We start from the raw sequence: 21,694 nt of genomic DNA, 5'->3' as shown, positions 1-21,694 counted from the left end.
TCCCAATGATGACAAAAGCTTGTCCTACAAATGATTTGCCTCCTTTTGAAATGACATCGGGTTTCAAAGCTACAGTAATGCACTTTAGACAAAATCAGCATCCATTGAGTAGAATGCTCAGCTGGGCATCAGTCCTAAAACATACATTCTAAACAATATTGTGACGAAACGTGCGACTATGAATATATCTGTTATTTATCTGTTTTCACAGATACTTGAATCCTTTCTCGGCTATGAAAAGCCAACTGACATTTACTCCTGAGGTGTTAAACTGTTGACCCTGCTGGTCATCTATGAATGTCTTGAAGAACGATCTGGCCTAATTGACCATGTACTGTTATAATCCCCGCCCGGCACAGGCAGATGAGGACTGGCCACCCCTCAGAGCCTGTTCCTCTCTAGGTTTTTTCCTCAGTTCCTTCCTTTCTAGGGAGTTTTTCCTAGCCACTGTGCTTCTACATCTGCATTGCTTGCTCTTTGGAGTTTAAGGCTGGGTATCTGTATAGCACTTTGTGACAACTGCTGATGTAAAAAGGGATTGATTGGTTGCAATAAAATATTTATTTGCTTCTTAGAGTATGTATACACCATCAGGACTTGATTCAATCAGATGTCTCTCTTCCTAACTAAGTATGTAAACACATCTGGATAATATAAGATTGGGGTTAGTGGATAAAATACAATTAGTGATTATTAAGTGAAGGTACTACTAGAACAGGGTTTCCCAAACTCGGTCCTAGGGCCCCCCCTGGGTGCACGTTTTAGTTTTTGCCCTAGCACTACACAGCTGATTCAAATAATCAAAGCTTGATGATGAGTTGGGTATTTGAATCAGCTGTGTAGTACTAGGGCAAAAATCAAAATGTGCACCCGGGCCCAGGACCGAGTTTGGGAAACCCTGTACTAGACAGTGACGACTGGGCCGTACCCACTCTGACCTGCAGCACTGAGCAGTAGGGGGCGCTAAAGTAACAGCAAGCTACAACACTAGGCAGCGCTCCTAGTGGCCGGGGACTTTAATGCAGGGAAACTTAAATCCGTTCTACCTAATTTCTACCAGCATGTTAAATGTGCAACCAGAGGGAAAAAAAACTCTAGACCACCTTTACTCCACACACAGAGACGCATACAAAGCTCTCCCTCGCCCTCCATTTGGCAAACTGACCATAACTCTATCCTCCTGATTCCTGCTTATAAGCAAAAACTAAAGCAGGAAGCACCAGTGACTCAGTTAATAAAAAAGTGGTCAGATGACACAGATGCTAAGCTACAGGACTGTTTTGCTAGCACAGACTGGAACATGTTCCGGGATTCTTCAGATAGCATTGAGGAGTACACCACATCAGTCACTGGCTTCATCAATAAGTGCATCGATGACGTCATCCCCACAGTGACCGTACGTACATTCCCCAACCAGAAGCCATGGATTACAGGCAACATCCGCACTGAGCTAAAGGGTAGAGCTGCCGCTTTCAAGGAGCGGGACTCTAACCCGGACGCTTATAAGAATTCCCGCTATGCCCTCCGATGAACCATCAAACAGGCAAAGAGTCAATACAGGACTAAGATTGAATCGTACTACACCGGCTCTGATGCTCGTCGGATGTGGCAGGGCTTGAAAACTATTACAGACTACAAAGTGGTCCTCTGTAGCTCAGCTGGTAGAGCACGGTGCTTGTAACGCCAGGGTAGTAGGTTCAATCCCCGGGACCACCCATGCACAAAAATGTATGCACGCATGACTGTAAGTCGCTTTGGATAAAAGCATCTGCTAAATGGCATATTATTATATTATATTTACAAAGGGAAGCACAGCCGCGAGCTGCCCAGTGACATAAGCCTACCAGACGAGCCAAACCACTTCTATGCTCGCTTCGAGGCAAGCAACACTGAAGCATGCATGAGAGCACCAGCTGTTCCGGATGACTATGTGATCACGCTCTCCGTAGACGATGTGAGTAAGACTTTTAAGCTGGTCAACATTCACAAGGCCGCAGGGCCAGATGGATTACCAGGACGTGTACTCCAAGCATGTGCTGACCAACTGGCAAGTGTCTTCACCGACATTTTCAACATGTCCCTGACTGAGTCTGTAATACCAACATGTCTCAAGCAGACCACCATAGTCCCCGTGCCCAAGGACACTAAGATAACCTGCCTAAATGTAATGACTACCGACCCGTAGCACTGACGTCTGTAGCCATGAAGTGCTTTGAAAGGCTGGTCATGGCTCACATCAACACCATTATCCCAGAAACCCTAGACCCACTCCAATTTGCATACCGCCCCAACAGATCCACAGATGACGCAATCTCTATTGCACTCCACACTGCCCTTTCCCACCTGGACAAGAGGAACACCTATGTGAGAATGCTATTCATTGACTACAGCTCAGCATTCAACACCATAGTGCCCTCAAAGCTCATCACTAAGCTAAGGATCCTGGGACTAAACACCTCCCTCTGCAACTGGATCCTGGACTTCCTGATGGGCCACCCCCAGGTGGTAAGGGTAGGTAACAACACATCTGCCACACTGATCCTCAACACGGGGGCCCCTCAGGGGTGTGTGCTCAGTCCCCTCCTGTACTCCCTGTTCACCCATGACTGCATGGCCAGGCATGACTCCAACACCATCATTAAGTTTGCCGACGACACAACAGTGGTAGGCCTGATCACCGACAACGATGAGACAGCCTATAGGGAGGAGGTCAGAGACCTGGCCGTGTGGTGCCAGAATAACAACCTTTCCCTCAACGTGACCAAGACAAAGGAGATGATTGTGGACTACAGGGAAAAAAAGAGGACTGAGCACGCCCCCATTCTCATCGACGGGGCTGTAGTGGAACAGGTTGAGAGTTTCAAGTTCCTTGGTGTCCACATCACCAACGAACTATCATGGTCCAAACACACCAAGACAGTCGTGAAGAGGGCACGACAAAGCCTATTCCCCCTCAGGAGACTGAAAAGATTTGGCATGGGTCCTCAGATCCTCAAAAAGTTATACAGCTGCACCATCGAGAGCATCCTGACTGGTTGCATCATCGCCTGGTATGGCAACTGCTCGGCCTCCGACCGCAAGGCACTACAGAGGGTAGTGCGTACGGCCCAGTACATCACTGGGGCCAAGCTTCCTGCCATCCAGGACCTCTATACCAGGCGGTGTCAGAGGAAGGCCCTCAAAATTATCAAAGACTCCAGCCACCCTAGTCATAGACTGTTCTCTCTGCTACCGCACGGCAAGCTGTACCGGAGCGCCAAGTCTAGGTCCAAAAGGCTTCTCAACAGCTTCTACGCCCAACCCATAAGTCTCCTGAACAGCTAATCATGGCTACCCGGACTATTTGCACCCCCACCTCATCTTTTTACGCTGCTGCTACTCTGTTAATTATTTATGTATAGTCACTTTAACTCTACCCACAGGGTACCCCCCTGTATATAGCCTCTCTACTGTTATTTTATTTTACTTCTGCTCTTTTTTTCTCAACACTTTTTTGTTGTTGTTGTTTTATTTTACTTTTTTATTAAGAAATAAATGCATTGTTGGTTAAGGGCTGTAAGTAAGCATTTCACGGTAATGTCTACACCTGTTGTATTCGGCGCATGTGGCAAATAAAATTTGATTTGATTTGATTTGATGTGGTACACAGACAGTGTGCCCATCATCAGCAAAATCTGACATTTCTATTAATACGTAAAACAGAAGGATATGTATGTAACCAATGTTCTCTGATGGAACAAAGAGAACAAATCTTTTTTTAACAGAGGCTATTTTGGCTCATTTTAGTTAGGCAATGAAGAAGACTTGGCAGGGACAAAGACTGAGGCCTAATGTTGAAGAGAAAACAACAGACGAACTGGCAAATTGAGATTCATGGCCGCTCTTTAAGGAACGAATGTAAAACCACAATGGCAGAACTCATTTCTTGTCACAGCCCATTTCAGCTGATTATGTGTCTGTAGGAGTGTGAAGGTTGAAAGGGTTTTGAAATGGTTTAACAACCACGGCTACAGATTTGAGGGTTGCTCTGCTCACCATATTTGTGACACACACAACGCACACACACAAATGTCGTATTCATTAGAGCATGCAACTGAGAATGGTTTAAAAACGTTTTGCAACAGAGAACTACAATGAGCGTTTTTTACAGGACAAGTCCAGGTATTCTCTCCTTGTTCCAGTCCGTTTTCTTCAGTTTGCTACCTAATGAATACAACCCTAGTACAGGAAGAGATACAGCAGAGAAGGAAGGATATCGTACCTCGCCTGACGAGAAAGGGCTTTGTGTAGTCCCAGCTATCATTGTCGTTGCGGAGGACGTTGAGTCGCGTGGGCTGCATGGGGAGAGAGAGCAGAGCACCGCTGCATGTGTGTTAGGGGTCCACAGGGATGCTGGTGGAGTGTGTGTGAGCACTGTGTGTGTATGTGGGTTTGTGAGTATGTGTGTTTACCCGAGCGTATTCGATCTTCAGGGTGCAGCTGCCGGCGTATATGTCTGCTCCGTTGAGAGCTGATTTCGCCTTCTGGGCGATTTTGACAGTTTCAAATGTGGAAACACCATTAAGGAAGAGCAAACGGGAGGATCTCAGTGGAATTCAAAACGTTGTGTGGCAAACAGAGTAGATCAGTGTAGAATCACAATGACCAGAAGGCAAAAACATAGGAGATGGAGCAAGAACCACAAGCCACCCTACAGACGACTAAGGCTGTTTGCATACTCTTGGGTCACTCAGCCCAATGTAATTCTGCTTCAGAGAAGCTGTAATAAGCTCAGCAATTGCAGATTAGGTAATAGAATAGGGCCCTGTTCGAATCCTCCTAAAAAGCATCTTTCCTCCCTCGCTTTCTTGTAATCACTGATCTGACATGGCGTAATTGGTGCAATACAATGGAATGCTTGCTTACATCAATCCATTCATGTCAAATCAGTGATTAGTTGAAGAAGGGAGGAAGGAAGGATTAATTTTAAGAGTATTTGAACAAGGCCCTTTTCTAGAACCTTATTGGCAGTGACTGAGCTGATTACAGCTACTCTAAAGCACAATTACAATGGGCTGAGTCACTCTAACCATCATGAAATCTTATCAAGCTGCTCTGGTTCCAGTAAAATGCAGACGAGCAGATCGTTATGCAAATTAGGTAGTAAAAGTAAAATCACTATAAAAACCTAACAGCATAAAAAGGTCCAAAATGGTTGTGCTAATATAATAGAATTGAAATCTAATCGAGGTGGGCCAAATTGTCTTCTATTTCTCGCTTCTTGAGCCTATGTCTTAAAATATTATATGATCAAATACAGTATGTGATGGTACACCCATTGGAACACACCACAGATCAGATCAAACACACATACAACACAGAGTGCCTTAGAAACCCCCATTGCCATAGCAACCACATCCCAGTGGCAATAAAACAGGGGATTTAAGCATCCATCTCCCATAAAACCCAAACCTGACACAACAGTGACACAATCCCTTGTCTCCTGAGTTTCCATTGGCCAATCTCTGCTCCTGGTGGTACCATTAGCAAGAAACTGTAGAGACTGATAGCTGTACATGATCTACATAATGAGCCAACTTGGGGACAAAGTGAAATGTCTTATAATGCTAGACAGTAAATATAAACAGAGGCCCATTGTGTTACAATGTGACTATAAATAAGGGAACAATATGGGAATTAGTTATCAAATTACTATGAACTAGGTTTATCAGTACTTCATTATATCAGTTAAAAAGTACTTCCCATTGTTGATTATTTTTTCCAAGAAAATACCAAAACTGAACACAAATATGGTTCACACTCCAGAAGTGCATGCACGGACTGGCCTACAACATGCTAATTATTACATAGGTTGTTAATCTGATATAAGGCTTGCGTAATGAAGAGTATGTTAAAATAGGGCCTCTAACCCACTACACATACTGGAGGTGTGCAAACCATAATAGACACACACACACACACTCATACACACACACACACACACACACACACACACACACACACACACACACACACACACACACACACTCATACACACGCACACACACACACACACACTGCTTCCGACATTCTGAACCTTTTTACAGCCTGAGTGTGTGTGTGTGTTTGTTTGTGTTTGTTTGTGAGAATCACTCATACAGACAGACTCCTGAATCCACACACATAGACATGCATCTACAGGACACACACACACGCACGCACACACGCCTGCAGTAGCCCAGCTTGACTCCAGAAAGGATATTCCACCATGGCCTGGATTCCATTGCGTTTGAAGATGACAATTCGCAGCACGTTGCCTATGGGATTGCAGACTGTGTATAGAACATCCTAGAAGACAGAAGAGCAATGACTGGGTTCTGACTAATGCCATAATTAACACAATAATAAGTAACAATTCAGGGGTGAGTTTCCTGAAAGCTTAGTAGTTCATGTGGTATTTTCCTCGATGACCCAGACCAACACCACAAGTAGAAGAGTATTTATTCTTGCTTCTTTTGATTATATTTGTTCATGGATAGAAGATTGGCTGTCAATTAAACATACATTTTAGACTTTACGTTACTCTCTTGTGGCTGAGCAGCTGGGTTGTTGAGATAAATAACATGCCACATTAGCTACAAGGCTTTCGGGAAATCCAAGCTAAATCGTTGTACACTAAGTCATCGTAAGCAACACCATTGTAAATGCCCCACTGGGCATTTCAACGTGGAGAATTGGGTCATATTTGGTAGATACATTGATCAATGTGGTTCCAACCTATTTTCACCCACTCAAAAAGACAGACAAAAGTTTGTTGAATTCCCAATGTGTTATCACTATGCTTTCAACCATCTAAAAGCACAACCAAATTCCAATGGAAAATCAATGTCAGATTTTTGGTTTAGTTTTCACCTAAATGTGTTATCACTGCGCTTTCCACCATTTAAAAGCACACCAAAGATCAAATGGGAATACAATGTCAGATATTTAGTTTATTTAGATACAACAACTTAATGTGTTATCACTGTGCTTGATCTAATAGCACAATCACATGACCTGGATTGCAGTTACCTGAGATTACATTAAAGTACATGGTGGAAATGATCAATGCCGTTTGAGATTTTGTCAAGATTATTATTGCAATTGCAAAGATTTCTACAGACCTGCGACCCTGAACGCTTTCTATGATTACATAAGAAAACATTTATTGTTACAGTAACCTCAAAATGTAGCCATGGATGTGTTACTCATTTTAAGGTTGAATAAATACTGTTATATTAGTTTGTAAGATAGCCTTAACATTATGCTATTTACTGTCTTACAAAAGCAATATTGAATTGTGTTTGGTTGACAACGCAACCAAATATCAACATTTAAAGGATATGTACAGTGAGGGAAAAAAGTATTTGATCCCCTGCTGATTTTGTACGTTTGCCCACTGACAAAGAAATTATCAGTCTATAATTTTAATGGTAAGTTTATTTGAACAGTGAGAGACAGAATAACAACAAAAAAATCCAGAAGAACGCATGTCAAAAATGTTATAAATTGATTTGCATTTTAATGAGGGAAATAAGTATTTGACCCCTCTGCAAAACATGACTTAGTACTTGGTGGAAAAACCCTTGTTGGCAATCACAGAGGTCAGACATTTCTTGTAGTTGGCCACCAGGTTTGCACACATCTCAGGAGGGATTTTGTCCCACTCCTCTTTGCAGATCTTCTCCAAGTCATTAAGGTTTCGAGGCTGACGTTTGGCAACTTGAACCTTCAGCTCCCTCCACAGATTTTCTATGGGATTAAGGTCTGGAGACTGGCTAGGCCACTCCAGGACCTTAATGTGCTTCTTCTTGAGCCACTCCTTTGTTGCCTTGGCCGTGTGTTTTGGGTCATTGTCATGCAGGAATACCCATCCACGACCCATTTTCAATGCCTTGGCTGAGGGAAGGAGGTTCTCACCCAAGATTTGACGGTACATGGCCCCGTCCATCGTCCCTTTGATGCGGTGAAGTTGTCCTGTCCCCTTAGCAGAAAAACACCCCCAAAGCATAATGTTTCCACCTCCATGTTTGACGGTGGGGATGGTGTTCTTGGGGTCATAGGCAGCATTCCTCCTCCTCCAAACACGGCGAGTTGGGTTGATGCCAAAGAGCTCCATTTTGGTCTCATCTGACCACAACACTTTCACCCAGTTCTCCTCTGAATCATTCAGATGTTCATTGGCAAACTTCAGACGGGCATGTATATGTGCTTTCTTGAGCAAAGGGACCTTGCGGGCGCTGCAGGATTTCAGTCCTTCACGGCGTAGTGTGTTACCAATTGTTTTCTTGGTGACTATGGTCCCAGCTGCCTTGAGATCATTGACAAGATCCTCCCGTGTACTTCTGGGCTGATTCCTCACCGTTCTCATGATCATTGCAACTCCACGAGGTGAGATCTTGCATGGAGCCCCAGGCAGAGGGAGATTGACAGTTTTCTTTTGTGTTTCTTCCATTTGCGAATAATCGCTGCTTGGCGATGGTCTTGTAGCCCATTCCAGCATTGTGTAGGTCTACAACTTTGTCCCTGACATCCTTGGAGAGCTCTTTGGTCTTGGCCATGGTGGAGAGTTTGGAATCTGATTGATTGATTGCTTCTGTGGACAGGTGTGTTTTATACAGGTAACAAACTGAGATTAGGAGCACTCCCTTTAAGAGTGTGCTCCTAATCTCAGCTCGTTACCTGTATAAAAGACATCTGGGAGCCAGAAATCTTTCTGATTGAGAGGGGGTCAAATACTTATTTCCCTCATTAAAATGCAAATCAATTTATAACATTTTTGACATGCGTTTTTCTGGATTTTTTGTTGTTGTTGTTATTCTGTCTCTCACTGTTCAAATAAACCTACCATTAAAATTATAGACTGATCATTTCTTTGTCAGTGGGCAAACGTACAAAATCAGCAGGGGATCAAATACTTTTTCCCTAAAAATTATTCATCCTCTTTGGCGTATTTCCTATTTTGTTGCATTACAACCTGTAATTTATATGGATTTTTATTTGGATTTCATGTAATGGACATACACAAAATAGTCCAAATTGGTGAAGTGAAATTTAAAAAATAACTTGTTTCAAAAAAGTAAAAAAATATATATAAAGGAAAAGTGGTGCGTGCATAGAGTGGGGGAAAAAAGTATTTAGTCAGCCACCAATTGTGCAAGTTCTCCCACTTAAAAAGATGAGAGAGGCCTGTAATTTTCATCATAGGTACACGTCAACTATGACAGACAAATTGAGATTTTTTTTCTCCAGAAAATCACATTGTAGGATTTTTAATGAATTTATTTGCAAATTATGGTGGAAAATAAGTATTTGGTCACCTACAAACAAGCAAGATTTCTGGCTCTCACAGACCTGTAGCTTCTTCTTTAAGAGGCTCCTCTGTCCTCCACTCGTTACCTGTATTAATGGCACCTGTTTGAACTTGTTATCAGTATAAAAGACACCTGTCCACAACCTCAAACAGTCACACTCCAAACACCACTATGGCCAAGACCAAAGAGCTGTCAAAGGACACCAGAAACAAAATTGTAGACCTGCACCAGGCTGGGAAGACTGAATCAGCAATAGGTAAGCAGCTTGGTTTGAAGAAATCAACTGTGGGAGCAATTATTAGGAAATGGAAGACATACAAGACCACTGATAATCTCCCTCGATCTGGGGCTCCACGCAAGATCTCACCCCGTGGGGTCAAAATGATCACAAGAACGGTGAGCAAAAATCCCAGAACCACACGGGGGGACCTAGTGAATGACCTGCAGAGAGCTGGGACCAAAGTAACAAAGCCTACCATCAGTAACACACTACGCCACCAGGGACTCAAATCCTGCAGTGCCAGACGTGTCCCCCTGCTTAAGCCAGTACATGTCCAGGCCCGTCTGAAGTTTGCTAGAGTGCATTTGGATGATCCAGAAGAGGATTGGGAGAATGTCAGATGAAACCGAAATATAACTTTTTGGTAAAAACTCAACTCGTCGTGTTTGGAGGACAAAGAATACTGAGTTGCATCCAAAGAACACCATACCTACTGTGAAGCATGGGAGTGGAAACATCATGCTTTGGGGCTGTTTTTCTGCAAAGGGACCAGGACGACTGATCCGTGTAAAGGAAAGAATGAATGGGGCCATGTATCGTGAGATTTTGAGTGAAACCCTCCTTCCATCAGCAAGGGCATTGAAGATGAAACGTGGCTGGGTCTTTCAGCATGACAATGATCCCAAACACACCGTCCGGGCAACGAAGGAGTGGCTTCGTAAGAAGCATTTCAAGGTCCTGGAGTGGCCTAGCCAGTCTCCAGATCTCAACCCCATAGAAAATCTTTGGAGGGAGTTGAAAGTCTGTGTTGCCCAGCGACAGCCCCAAAACATCACTGCTCTAGAGGAGATCTGCATGGAGGAATGGGCCAAAATACCAGCAACAGTGTGTGAAAACCTTGTGAAGACTTACAGAAAACGTTTGACCTGTGTCATTGCCAACAAAGGGTATATAACAAAGTATTGAGAAACTTTTGTTATTGACCAAATACTTATTTTCCACCATAATTTGCAAATAAATTCATTAAAAATCCTACAATGTGATTTTCTGGATTTTTTTTTCTCATTTTGTCTGTCATAGTTGACGTGTACCTATGATGAAAATTACAGGCCTCTCTCATCTTTTTAAGTGGGAGAACTTGCACAATTGGTGGCTGACTAAATACTTTTTTCCCCCACTGTCTGTATTCACCCCCTTTGCTATGAAGCCCCTAAATAAGATATGGTGCAACCAATTACCTTCAGAAGTCACATAATTAGTTAAATAAAGTCCATCTGTGTGCAATCTAAGTGTCACATGATCTGTCACATAATCTCAGTATATATACACCTGTTCTGAAAGGCCCCAGAGTCTGCAACACCACTAAGCAAGGGGCACCACCAAGTAAGCGGCACCATGAAGACCAAGGAGCTCTCCAAACAGGTCAGGGACAAAGTTGTGGAGAAGTACAGATCAGGGTTGGGTTATAAAAAAAAGCTGAAACTTTGAACATCCCACAGAGAACCATTAAATCCATTATTAAAAAATTGAAAGAATATGGCACCACAACAAACCTGCAAGAGAGGGCCGCCCACCAAAACTCACGGACCAGGCAAGGAGGGCATTAATCAGAGAGGCAACAAAGAGACCAAAGATAACCCTGAAGGAGCTGCAAAGCTCCACAGCGGAGATTGGTCCATAGAACCACTTTAAGCAGTACACTCCACAGAGCTGGGCTTTACAGAAGAGTGAAAAAAGCCATTGCTTAAAGAAAAGAATAAGCAAACACGTTTGGTGTTCGCCAAAAGGCATGTGGGAGACTCCCCAAACATATGGAAGAAGGTACTCTGGTCAGATGAGACTAATATTGAGCTTTTTGGCCATCAAGGAAAACGCTATATCTGGCGCAAACCCAACACCTCTCATCACCCCGAGAACACCATCCCCACAGTGAAGCATGGTAGTGGCAGCATCATGCTGTGGGTATGTTTTTCATCGGCAGGGACTGGGAAACTGGTCAGAATTGAAGGAATGATGGATGGCGCTAAATACAGGGAAATTCTTGAGGGAAACCTGTTTCAGTCTTCCAGAGATCTGAGACTCGGACGGAGGTTCACCTTCAGCAGGACAATGACCCTAAGCATACTGCTAAAGCAACACTTGAGTGGTTTAAGGGGAAACATTTAAATGTCTTGGAATGGCCTGGTCAAAGCCCAGACCTCAATCCAATTGAGAATCTGTGGTATGACTTAAAGATTGCTGTACACCAGCGGAACCCATCCAACTTGAAGGAGCTGGAGCAGTTTTCCCTTAAAGAATGGGCAACAATCCCAGTGGCTAGATGTGCCAAGCTTATAGAGACATACCCCAAGAGACCTGCTGCTGTAATTGCTGCAAAAGGTGGCTCTACAAAGTATTGACTTTGGGGGGGTGAATAGTTATGCACGCACAAGTTTTCTGTTTTTTTGTCTTATTTCTTATTTGTTTCACAAAAAAATTATAATTGCATATTCAAAGTGGTAGGCATGTTGTGTAAATCAAATGATACAAACCCCTCAAAAATCAAATTTAATTCCAGGTTGTAAGGCAACAAAATAGGAAAAATGCCAACGGGGGTGAATTCTTTCGCAAGCCACTGTATCTACTGCTTGGATAGTTCCATCTGGGCCACTAGCTTAATCCTATTCTTTAACTTTTATTTTTGGTTGAGATGGAGACGAGAATCCAACATATAATTGGTTAACTTGTCGACAAGTTATTAGGCTATTTACCATATTGCAAAAGTGATATTGAATTGTGTTTGGTTGTCAACACAACCAAATATCTACTTTTGAAGGAGGTGCATCTTCTGCTTGGATAGCACCATCTGTGCCACTGAGTTTCGCTTCAATTCCAGTTTGACAACAAATTAATAATCTTTATGTTGGAGTCACGTCTCCATTTCAACCAAACAATATATGTTAAAGAATAGGACAAAAAAATCAAATCAAACTTTAAATTAACTTTAAATTCAGTTTTGTTTGATTTAATCCTATTCTTCAACTTTTAATTTTGGTTGAGATGGAGATGTGAATCCAACATATTTATTATTCATTTCAAATCAACCAAAGCTTGAAACCCTAGGCTTATATTTATTGTCTATTTTTAGTTGAATCCTTGGCTGAATTTAAACAATAGCTGTTGATTACTTCCCAAATGCTATATAGGCCTAAATTGCATCATTGATGATATACAGAATGATTGATAAAGTATGGTTAAATTTCATTTGCTCTGTGAACCTACCCTTTGGAATGACTTTGATAGCAACAGTGAGATTTCTCAACAATCATTCTCACGATAGCAAATTGGTAAAGACAGACTCTCTAAACTCGCATGACAATCGTGTGCCGTATTCTATAGCTGTAATCTTAGATCCCATAACCACATTTCATGCTAGTTAGCTATCTAAATTTTCTAAATTTTGTCGGTCACCAGAGATCAGCCTCGATGTTGCAGTGGGTTACTAATTGTGTCTTTGTCATTGGGTCTTCCTTTGACAGCTATGTCATGATGATGGCGTTCAAGCGCCAGGTGCTGGTGGAGTTTGAAGCCATGGAGAGTGCCGACCAGTGCGTGACATGCAGCGCCAATAAAGTGGTCCTGTATGGCCCAGTTGGTAGTGCATGGCGCTTGAAACGCCAGGATTGTGGGTTCGATTCCCTGGGCCACCCACAGGGCCACCCACATGTAAAATGTATGCACACATGACTGTAAGTCACTTTGGATAAAAGCATCTGCTAAATGGCATATATATTATTATATTATGGTAATAGTCAGTGACAAATATCAAGGCTAAGCAAGGCTTGGTTAAAACCCTGGATGGGAGACCGAAGGAATAGCTGTAGATAGATCAACTGTCCAGTAAGAGGTGCTGCCCAGCCTATTGCTTTTTTTCTTATAGTGGATGTTGAAGATCTGACGTTGTTTCAAAGGTACAAATTCAACATATTTTATACAAGGTTTGTCTTTGTTGAAAATTGGTTACCATGATGACATAATACTGTGGTTGAAATGTTACCCCTCAAAACAACAGTTGATGACTTTTTTCAAATCCAATGTATTTTCCACGTAGATTCCACATCACAATATGTTGACAAATTACGTTGAAACAACGTTGATTTAACCAGCTTGTGCCCAGTGGGTTGCCTACCGTAAGTTAAACTATTGAATGCTAAACCATTGTAAACTAAACCATCGTCAACTAAACCATAGTGATCTAAACTATTGTCAACATTGTAAACTCAACCATTGCACTGAACTGGCATGAAGTTCATGAACTTACAGTGGTGATGGGATAGAGAGGGTTCTGAATGGAGAGGAGCAGGACTTTGTTGCCACTGTTGGGGTCATCGGCGTTAGTTGGCCGCGTGATCCTCTTGCTGGTGGAGTAGTTGAAGAAGGCCTGCTGGCCGGCAATGTTGACCGCTTCGTTGGTGCCGCATGTCACGCACTGGTCGGCGCTCTCCATAGCTTCAAACTCCACCAGCGCCTGACGCTTGAACGGCATCATCATGACGTAGCTGTCAAAGGAAGACCCAATGACAAAGACACAATTAGTAACCCACTGCAACATCGAGGCTGATCTCTGGTGACCGACGAAATTTAGAAAACGTTGATAGCTACCTAGCATGAAATGCAGTTATGGGTTCTGAGATGACATCTATAGAATACGGCACACGATTGTCGTGCGAGTTTCATTATTTTGTCTCATGACAGAGAAAACGTTTCCTATCCCTGTTTATTGGATGCTGTGCGACACTCGACAAAAAAATCAGACTGTCATGCAATACCTGTTGAAAACAGTGATAGTGTAAACTAGCTTGAAACTACCTGTCATCTTGCTTCCAAAGAGAACCACAATGGAAATAAGCCTTTACTATGTTTTCATCCTTAATACTGTTTTATGTAATGTTGTCACCGGCTGGAGCAGGCTGCTACTTTTAATGATCTAATCAATTAAATCAATCAATAAATCAATCAACAAACCTTGTTTCAGTCATGTTACAGACATTTGATGATTGTCAAGCAACAATCCATGTTCTTACTTCTCAATCAATCCAAAGAAAATTATGACCTTTTTTACAACAACAACAACCCAAAACTTTGTCACAAAGTGCTTTACAGTAACTCAGCCTAGCCCCCCAAAAAGCAAGCAAAAGGAAAAAACTCCCTAAAAGGAAGACACCTTCATCCATTGATGTACAATCCACAACCATACTATCATCCTCATAACTTTAGAATTAGTAAGCAACAAGCCCTACGTCTAATATATCTCTTTACACAGCTCTCCTTTGGCAACAATCATATCAATCAGAATCAGCATTCACGAATCATCTACACCCTGCCACGGGAAACAGAGACAGCATTCATACACAGTAAGAATCCCCACACACTGAAGACCTAGCCAGTGTTTCACACAGTGGCCCATATTCAATTTTAGCTTCCCAATTCCCTAGTTAGATCACTCAATGTTTTTCTTATACAGACTCCATGCAGTGCTGGTAAAATAAAAGTAGAAATTTGTCTTGTCTAACAGAACCTCAAACCAAACTGAGGTAACATTTGTGGAGAGATTATAACACGGCAGATAGAAACCAAACTCTTTGTAAGTTATTGCCTCTCTTAAGGTGCTGCTATTCACCACGCATTCTATTTTTGTTGAACTAGAAAGAGTTCAACATAAGTAAAACATAAAATGTCCCCCTGGTTACGCTTTATTTTACAGTCAACAACTATTCATCTAGCTAGTATCTTACATTATCTAATAAGAATGGCTGGTATTGAATGATTGTGATTATAAGACATTATAACTGCATTATACCCGCAGGCAAAAAATATATACCTTATTGTTTTTGAAACAACAACAAAAAGTACCAGATAATGCACTACTTAAATTGCAGACAGAGCACACTCTTCACCCCCATAAATAGCATTGCACAATAAAGCCTCCCCATCATTCTAATGTGAATGCTGTCCTTGAAGCTACTGTTTGAGTGGAGCTGACAGCTCACGTTCACCGTGTCACAATATGTCTGCCTATGGCGTACTCAGAGACCTACAGTATATCGATATTGCACCGACTTAAAAATACCCTCGCCTGATCTCAATTCCGACTACAGCACAGGGAAACGTACCCTACCAGCGCACAAGTCAAGTCCTCTGCAATCAAATCCACATCCCATAATATCTTAAAAGCGGCGATCCCCCGAGTTACGGAACTATCAAGTGACACTGGGATGGATGGTGGCAGGAAGATATTTACAATAATCCCAGGCATATTGGCCCCGTACACACTCAGGTTGTAAAACTGATGTACAATGCATTTGACACAATGGTTGTGATACAACTGCTATGTTTGTGATACAATGGAGAGTTTGTCTGCATAAAAATGTTTACACAACCATTGTGCGGTGTCTCCACAAAACGTGTGTATCAATACTTCTGTGCAGAAAAACTCTCCCTTGTGTCACAACCGTTGTGCCGAATGCGTTGTATATCAGTTGAGCAACTTGAGTGTGTCTACGGGGTCATTGTCATTTTTTCCAAATTTCACCCAAATTCACCTTGACTTCAAATCAAAACGTTCTTGATTCTCTAGGTGAATGTGAAGGGGCTCTGCAAATAAGCCTCTGCTGTGTATTCCCCGTTGTGTGAGTGCCTCAAATGAGACTTCCCCAGCCAGTCCATGCAATAAGAGTATAATATGTTTGTCCCCAGAGCACTTATCCCCTTGAGTAAACATGTGTGGTCTGATGTTAAAAGCAGGCAATTTAGAGGACAGACATGAGCTAAATATACAGGTCCTAAATGGCATACATTCATGTTTTCCAAGCCCTTAATGGTCCTTTTCTACGAGAAATATGATAACCGGGAGATTGTTATTGCATTTAAATGCATTAAAAATTGATTTCCAACACTGAAGAAATGGCAAAAAATCCAGAAAGAGGGAGTTGTATTCTTACAGGACAAAGAGTCCAATCCCATTGGCTTTGTTGGAGAAAAACAATCAAAGTGCACACAGGGAAAAAATATGCATCTCAATACATTCTGTTGATGCGTTCAATCAGTGAGCTGCTCAGACGCATAATAGTATTAGAATACTAACTAACATGTATAGTAATATAGTAGTTGGCTCTTCCTGGTAAGTGAAAACTGAGTTACAGTAAGTGCAAATCTGAACTATGAATACAGTTATGTAATGCACTACAGTTCTATAGTACATTTAAAATAATCATTTGCACATGCAACCATGTAATGGAAATGAGGCAAAAGATTGCCACATGTCCATCAAAGCAGAACAGACAACAAGAAATATCACCTACCAGATGTTGCCAAACTTCTCCAGGGCCTCCACCAGGTCCCCCTCCACCACTGACTCACAGAGCCCCCGCACGTGGACCACCGGAGAGGGGGCGATCCTGTGGGCATCCTCCCCATTGTCCTGGAGGAGAGAGGGGGGACAGCGGTCAAATGGGGTTGAAAGGTCAAATGAGGTATACCACATGGATACATACGAAGGCCGCTTTCACAGCCAAGAAGGTTTAACATAACGTAAATGCAACCAAACACCAAAGTAATCGTCAGCATTGGCACTTAGTGCCTTTGACATGCTGTTAGAGTGTACAAGAAGTGAAATCGCATGTTCTCTTGTAACACTGTTTTCTGCATGTTTATAGTGAATTTGTTTGTGTTTTGTAGCAATGTTTGATTTGGTTTAGTTTGAATGACTTCAATCATTATTTTTTTATTTAACTCATTCTTGAGGCCTAAGGAAATTCAGCCTCTTCAGATTCCTTGACACGAGGGCCACTTACAGACCGGAAGTAAATACAGTGCATTCGGAAAGTATTCAGACCCCTTGACTTTTTCCACATTTACAGCCTTATTCTAAAATGGATTTTTTTTAAATGTTCCTCATCAATCTACACACAATACCCAATAATGACAAATCGAAAACAGGTTTTTAGAAATGTTAGCAAATGTATTACAAATAAAAAACAGAAATACCTTTTTACATAAGTACTCAGACACTTTGCTATGAGACTGGAAATTGAGCTCCTGTTTCCATTGATCATCCTTGAGATCTTGATTGGAGTCCACCTGTGGTAAATTCAATTGATTGGACATGATTTGGAAAGGCACACACCTGTCTATATAAGGTCCCACAGTTGACAGTGCATGTCAGAGCAAAAACCAAGCCATGAGGTCGAAGGAATTGTCCGTAGAGCTCAGAGACAGGATTGTGTCGAGGCACAGATCTGGGGAAGGGTACCAAAACATTTTGCAGCATTGAAGGTCCCCAAGAACACAGTGGCCTCCATCATTCTTAAATGGAAGAAGTTTGAAACCACCAAGACTCTTCCTAGACTCTCACACCATAAGAAACAAGATTCTCTGGTCTGATGAAACCAAGATTGAACTCTTTGGCCTGAATGCAAAAGTCACGTCTGGAGGAAACCTGGCACCATCCCTACGGTGAAGCATGTTGGTGGCAGCATCATGCTGTGGGGATGTTTTTCAGCGGCAGGAACTGGGAGACTAGTCAGGATCGAGGGAAAGATGAAAGGAGCAAAGTACAGAGTTCATCCTTGATGAAAACCTGCTCCAGAGCACTCAGGACCTCAGACTGGGGTGAAGGTTCACCTTCAAACAGGACCCTAAGCACACAGCCAAGACAATGCAGGAGTGACTTCGGGACAAGTCTCTGAATGTGCTTGAGTGGCCCAGCCAGAGCCCGGACTTGAACACGATCAAACATCTCTGGAGAGACCTGAAAATAGCTGTGCAGCAATGCTCCCCATCCAATCTTACACAGCTTGAGAGGATCTGCAGAGAAGAATGGGAGAAACTCCCCAAATACAGGTGTGCCAAGCTTGTAGCGTCATACCCAAAAAGACTTGAGGCTGTAATCGCTGCCAAAGGAGCTTCAACAAAGTACTGTGTAAAGGGTCTGAATACTTATGTAAATGTCATATTTAAATGTTTTATTTTTAATACATCTGCAAAAATTTCAAAGAACCTGTTTTTGCTTCATCATTATGTGGTATTGTCTGTAGATTGATGAGAAAAAAAATGTAATCAATGTTAGAATAAGGCTGTAACGTAACAAAATGTGGAAAAAGTCAAGGGGTCTGAATACTTTCCGAATGCACTGTACTTCATTCATTCATTTTAGGCGAACAACTTGAGGCCCTCTCAGTAGAACTACTGATTTTCAGAGGGTGAAAGAGGTGAAAGAGAGAAAAGGAAAGAAATATCCGGATAAGAGGAAGGAAAAGAGGGGTCTGAATACTTTCCGAATGCACTGTATATCCTTGTCTGTCACACAACCTAAATGTAACATAATTTAAGCCCAACTCTAATGCAAGCCTTCAGACTGTGGGTCCTTGTCTTGCAGCTGGATGTTGTTAAATCGCAGCACAGGCTGTTAATTAGTAGCGCTTCACACCTGTTTTACAGTGGTTTCACACTTTTCTCAAAGTGAGGAAAATATGCTAATGATGAAAACCTTCGGGGGGGGGGGACTTCTGAATTAGCAACTTGCTGAGCATGAGAATCACTTTGTAAACTGTTGCGCAACACCTTTGTAAGCTCTGTTAGAAAATTAGTGAATGCTTATGTACATTTACGACTTACAGTTAGTGAGTGCATACATTTTTCATACTGATCCACTGTGTGAATCGAACCCACAACCCTGGCGTTGCAAGCGCCATGCTCTACCAACTGAGCTACACGGGACTATACGTATGACAGTACAAGGGGAATTGAAAGTAGCGGGAAACCATATTTTAATGCTCAATGATACATTCATTTTGGACTGGCTATTCAGGCATTCAAATATGTATGTTTTAAAAAAAAGAAGAAAAGTGTTCTGAGTCATTGCCAATATTGCTTATATGCTTCACAGACCAACCATGTACAGTGAGGGAAAAAAGTATTTGATCCCCTGCTGATTTTGTAAGTTTGCCCACTGACAAAGACATGATCAGTCTATAATTTTAATGGTAGGTTTATTTGAACAGTGAGAGACAGAATAACAACAAAAAAATCCAGAAAAATGCATGTCAAAAATGTTATAAATTGATTTGCATTTTAATGAGGGAAATAAGTATTTGACCCCTCTGCAAAACATGACTTAGTACTTGGTGGCAAAACCCTTGTTGGCAATCACAGAGGTCAGACATTTCTTGTAGTTGGCCACCAGGTTTGCACACATCTCAGGAGGGATTTTGTCCCACTCCTCTTTGCAGATCTTCTCCAAGTCATTAAGGTTTCGAGGCTGACGTTTGGCAACTCGAACCTTCAGCTCCTTCCACAGATTTTCTATGGGATTAAGGTCTGGAGACTGGCTAGGCCACTCCAGGACCTTAATGTGCTTCTTCTTGAGCCACTCCTTTGTTGCCTTGGCCATGTGTTTTGGGTCATTGTCATGCTGGAATACCCATCCACGACCCATTTTCAATGCCCTGGCAGAGGGAAGGAGGTTCTCACCCAAGGTTTGACGGTACATGGCCCCGTTCATCATCCATTTGATGTGGTGAAGTTGTCCTGTCCCCTTAGCAGAAAAACACCCCCAAAGCATAATGTTTCCACCTCTATGTTTGATGGTGGGGATGGTGTTCTTGGGGTCATTCCTCCTCCTCCAAACACGGCGAGTTGAGTTGATGCCAAAGAGCTCGATTTTGGTCTCATCTGACCACAACACTTTCACCCAATTCTCCTCTGAATCATTCAGATGTTCATTGGCAAACTTCAGACGGGCCTGTATATGTGCCTTCTTGAGCAGGGGAACCTTGCGGGCGCTGCAGGATTTCAGTCCTTCACGGCGTAGTGTGTTACCAATTGTTTTCTTGGTGACTATGGTCCCAGCTGCTTTGAGATCATTGACAAGATCCTCCCGTGTAGTTCTGGGCTGATTCCTCACCGTTCTCATAATCATTGCAACTCCACCAGGTGAGATCTTGCATGGAGCCCCAGGCTGAGGGAGATTGACAGGTCTTTTGTGTTTCTACCATTTGCGAATAATCGCACCAACTGTTGTCACCTTCTCACCAAGCTGCTTGGCGATGGTCTTGTAGCCCATTCCAACCTTGTGTAGGTCTACAATCTTGTCCCTGACATCCTTGGAGAGCTCTTTGGTCTTGGCCATGGTGGAGAGTTTGGAATCTGATTGATTGATCGCTTCTGTGGACAGGTGTCTTTTATACAGGTAACAAGCTGAGATTAGGATTCGTTACCTGTATAAAATACTTTCTGATTGAGAGGGGGTCAAATACTTATTTCCCTCATTAAAATGTAAATCAATTTATAACATTTTTGACATGCTTTTTTCTGGATTTTTTTGTTGTTATTCTGTCTCTCACTGTTCAAATAAACCTACCATTAAAATTATAGACTGATAATTTCTTTGTCAGTGGGCAAACGTACAAAATCAGCAGGGGATCAAATACTTTTTTCCCCTCACTGTAAATGCAAGTCTTGCAACAGTACCAAAAGCTGATATCTAAAAATGACACAATTAATATGCGAATTGAACGCTGTACATTCAAAAAGCTTTTCTTAGACTCCAATTAAATTGGATAACAGATTACAAACAATGAGGAAAAGCACATTAAAAAAACTAATTAAAAGCAAGTATCCACTAAAAGCCGCTATGAAACAAGAGGAGTAAAATTGGGGAGACCAATATGAAATTACTATAAAACCACTTCACAATGAATTAATGACCTCAGCCGATTTTAAGTAATGAGATTTTTTTATAATCACAATTAACCAAAAAAACAGCAGCTGCAGTGAACAGGTTATAGCATCCATTCTTATAATCTTCCAAATGGATGCAATTTGTCGGGAATTAAGAAACAAGTCACCCTGATGAGACTGGAGCTACTGTACATAAGAAAATAAGCTAACAGTAATTGTAATCAGACAGCAAAGCGTCTGCTCTACAACAAAATCGTCTGACATCCAGTCTCCCGTATTCTCAAGACAACTTGGGCTGCCTTGTTTCCACCATAGCCCGGCTTTGAGAAACCGCATTGACAAGGGCCACAGCACTTCTGAGGCAACCAATTACTTGGCCCTCTTCTTTGTTCGATGCTAGCTCTTCCAGAAGTCCAGGACGGTT

General features: G+C 42.2%; 1 protein-coding gene across 1 annotated transcript in view; it reads right to left on the bottom strand.

Moving 5' to 3' along the window:
- The window catches only part of LOC311131167 (heterogeneous nuclear ribonucleoprotein L-like), a 66,773-nt gene that overhangs the window by 15,506 nt on the left and 29,573 nt on the right, over positions 1–21,694 (bottom strand). The window contains exons 2-6 of the mRNA XM_084164011.1: positions 16,893–17,011; positions 13,853–14,090; positions 6,247–6,327; positions 4,452–4,553; positions 4,262–4,334 (exon numbers count right to left, since the gene is read on the bottom strand). Of these exons, the coding sequence (XP_084020137.1) occupies positions 4,262–4,334; positions 4,452–4,553; positions 6,247–6,327; positions 13,853–14,090; positions 16,893–17,011 (613 nt within the window). The remainder of the gene's footprint in view (positions 1–4,261; positions 4,335–4,451; positions 4,554–6,246; positions 6,328–13,852; positions 14,091–16,892; positions 17,012–21,694) is intronic.

The sequence above is a fragment of the Coregonus lavaretus genome (genome assembly GCF_964263955.1).
Source record: "Coregonus lavaretus genome assembly, chromosome: 6".
In the NCBI taxonomy this organism is placed as follows: domain Eukaryota; kingdom Metazoa; phylum Chordata; class Actinopteri; order Salmoniformes; family Salmonidae; genus Coregonus; species Coregonus lavaretus.
The sequence above is the reverse complement of the archived record's forward strand: the minus strand, read 5'-3'. Positions and strand labels throughout refer to the sequence as shown.